The sequence below is a fragment of the Limulus polyphemus genome, unplaced genomic scaffold (assembly GCF_000517525.1).
Source record: "Limulus polyphemus unplaced genomic scaffold, Limulus_polyphemus-2.1.2 Scaffold5755, whole genome shotgun sequence".
Lineage (NCBI taxonomy): Eukaryota > Metazoa > Arthropoda > Merostomata > Xiphosura > Limulidae > Limulus > Limulus polyphemus.
In genome coordinates this window covers 3468-7030 of record NW_013671365.1, presented here as the reverse complement: position 1 = coordinate 7030, position 3563 = coordinate 3468, and the positions used below count along the sequence as shown (strand labels likewise).

The 3563-nt window shown below is 30.9% G+C and overlaps 1 protein-coding gene across 1 annotated transcript in view; it reads left to right on the top strand.

The window, feature by feature from the left end:
* Positions 1 to 3563, top strand: part of LOC106472942 (TATA box-binding protein-associated factor, RNA polymerase I, subunit C-like) — a gene marked incomplete at its 3' end in the record, with an annotated part of 21857 nt that overhangs the window by 15382 nt on the left and 2912 nt on the right. Inside the window, exon 10 of the mRNA XM_013933612.1 lies at positions 896 to 1057. Coding sequence (XP_013789066.1) covers positions 896 to 1057 — 162 coding nt within the window. The remainder of the gene's footprint in view (positions 1 to 895; positions 1058 to 3563) is intronic.

Sequence of the window (3563 nt, the reverse complement as noted above, 5' to 3'; positions counted from 1 at the left end):
TCTGTATGTACCACTTCAGTGGTACATACAGAATACTACATACTTACTGGTAAAGTAGACATGTTCAGTGGTAGATACAGATACTACATACTTACTGGTAAAGTAGACATGTTCAGTGGTACATACAGAATACTACATACTTACTAGGTAAAGTAGACATGTTATACTTACTGGTAAAGTAGACATGTTCAGTGGTAGATACAGAATACTACATACTTACTGTTCAGTGGTACATACAGAATACTACTGTTCAGTGGTAGATACAGAATATACTACATACTTACTGGTAAAGTAGACATGTTCAGTGGTAGATACAGATACTACATACTTATTGATAAAATGGATACAAAATTTCAGCGGCACCCATTTACTTTCTTTAATCTTGTGATCTAACATGAGCTCCAGGTTTTGTGGCATCTTGAAACAGTATTGTGAAATGACTGTCTTTTTAAATATTTAGAATTTACTAGTTATAAAGTATATTGTGATTAAAGCAGTGTCTATATTTTTTTCAATTAGGCAAAAACATTAAAAAAATTTTTTTCACATTTCTTTCCTAGAAAGATTTGACTTCTATGTGTAAACAGTTTTCTTTAGTTTAATATTTTAAACATTTATTATGCATGACAGTACAGATAGGATTTTCAACAAGTTTTTAAATATATTTCCTAACTACTAGTTACCATACTTTACAGCACAGAACTCGTAGGATATACAACAAACCTCGGAACTTACGACTGTCTGTAACAGTTAGTATTACTTTCTTCACTGTTATGGTGAAAGAATGAGACAAAAGACTGCCACAAAAAATCATACACGGTGTTATCTCTCATCAGTTGTTAGTGAAATGAAATCCAAACAATATATTTGATTTTTGTTTTTTTGACATTCACAGAATTCAACCCCTCTCACCATCTTTAATGCTGTAGATAACCGTAGTCTTCTGTTTGATGAAGATGTCATGATAATGCAGCAACATCCACGTGAAGTTCATCAACACTTTGTAGCCACTTCTCTTCATTTCTTTATTATTGACAAAAGAGTTCCGTCAGTACCAGTGAGTGTCACTTTAGTTTTATTAACTATTATACAGGATACTCCAGACAAAAGGTCTTTAAACTATATTAAAGTTATCATTTTGTACTAATCTTCTATTCTTTTTATATAAAGCTTTTTTTCTTGTTGGTACTTCATTACATGGTTTGTTTTTAGCTATAGTGAATATTTTTTACTCCTGGAAAAATAGAAGCATTGTGAATGCTTGCTGTTTTACCTGAAAATAATCAAATTGACCTTTATAGTTTTAATATTATAACTTCTAATATGTGCTGTGTATCTTTGGCAAAATTTTGTTGCTTTCATAGACAAAAATCAGAACTTTTAATAAAGTATTTTCACTAAAGATTTTTCTGTGAACATATGGAGTCAAAGTGTTGACTATTTCGAGTGCAAAGTGATTTTCATGTTACGATTAAAAATACTTTTCTTCATCTGAAAATTGTCAAATTTCATTTGTCTTAACCTTATCAAGACGGGTAGGGGTCAGAGGGCATGTCATCACATTTGTAGATTTACGTTCAACATTTTATTTATAAACTTATGAAATAAGTTTGGTATCAACTTGTGGATTATAATTCAAATTTCTATATAATACATTAGTTAGTTTCTTAATTTGAAACTAAATATTGATTTTTGTGTGTCACGTGGTTCGAGGCTTTTTGGGTTTGGTCAGAATACATTTTACGATGCCCACAATACAACATCTATAGTTTCATACGAATTAGAAACTCAAATATTCAATATTAACAAGCTAGAATATAAAATAAGAACCTCTTACCTTTTCTATTTGCTGATATATTATGATATTTAGCGAACCCACCATATTGGCTCTGCCCACCACTTCATCATTTGAAAAGACTTATTTATCCAAGCCTACTTTTATATACCTATAACTTTATAATCAATCAAAAGCTATAAATTTATTCTACATAATTCTGTCAGTCTTAATAAGTTATTTACGAGAGAAATGCTCTTATATCATTGGAATGTTTGAAGTATTGCTATCTAGGCTACTGTGTGAATTGAAATTATATTTATTTAGACCCAAATACAATTTAATTAGCAAGCCTGATAAATTACAGTGGATTTTTGGGGTATTGGTACAGTAATTTATAATTTTTTTGGTATTCCAAAATACTTTTATAAAGTCTACAAAAATTATTATATTTCCATCTCCACATGTGAATTTGGACGAGGCTTAGCAAGTATGGCTCACAAGTGCAAATACGGACTTTGTAGCATCGTAAGTAGTAGAGATCATTGTTTTCCACCTAATTTTTATTTATTGTTTTATGTTTGAAGAAAAATAACTGACATTTAAGTATTTATTTGAAAACATTAATTATATATGTGTATATACATATGTAATGTATGGTAACCAATATGTTACTGTATTTTACAAAATAAGAACTTGTGTTATTTTTCTACTCGTTTACATTGAGGTAGAATAAAAACAAATTATACAAAACTAAAGACTTGGCAATTCAGGAAAGTTTATTTATGTAATTTGTGAAAGTCTAAGAAGTAAATTTATCACTGATCATCTGATCGTAACACATGAAAAGTAACAACTTTACATAAACACTTGGTTGAACTTGCAATTTGCTGGTGAATAATTTGTTTCTCAAGTTACAGTCAAGAAGGCTAAGCCTAACCAAAATGACGCATATTTATATTACTGGAAACTACACATTTATTGGTTACTGATGGTTAACGGGATGTCTGTAAGCATTTACACCTATACCAACACTAAATCCTGGCCACCAAGTAAGATAACTAGCAAATTTATTGGGTAGGATACAAATTTATACTTTGTACAGAGCCATATCATAAATATTTTCTGTCACGTTTATATAGTACTTGAGACAATTCTTGTTGCAGCCATTGTATTGTAAAGAAGCTGGTAAATTCTATCCCACTGTGTTCTCAACACAGTGATCCGAATAGTTTCTGTAGGATACTTCCACTTTTTGACTTATTGGATCAGCTGAGACTTTCTACAAAGTCTTAAACATTTTATAATACTTTAGACAACTATCGTTGTAACCATTATACTGTCAACAAGTTGATATATCCTATCCCACTGTGTTCTCAGAGCAGTGATCCGAATAGTTTCTGTAGGATACTTCCACTTTTTGACTTATTGGATCAGCTGAGACTTTCTACAAAGTCTTAAGTATTTTATAATACTTTAGACAACTGTCGTTGTAACCATTATACTGTCAACAAGTTGATATATCCTATCCCACTGTGTTCTCAGAGCAGTGATCCGAATAGTTTCTGTAGGATACTTCCACTTTTTGACTTATTAGATCGGCTGAGACTTTCTACAAAGTCTTAAACATTTTATAATACTTTAGACAACTGTCGTTGTAACCATTATACTGTCAACAAGTTGATATATCCCATCCCACTGTGTTCTCAGAGCAGTGATCCAAATAGTTTCTGATTTACAGGAGATTTACTTGGAACTTTACTGTCCGTACTGAAAAAAACAGAATACT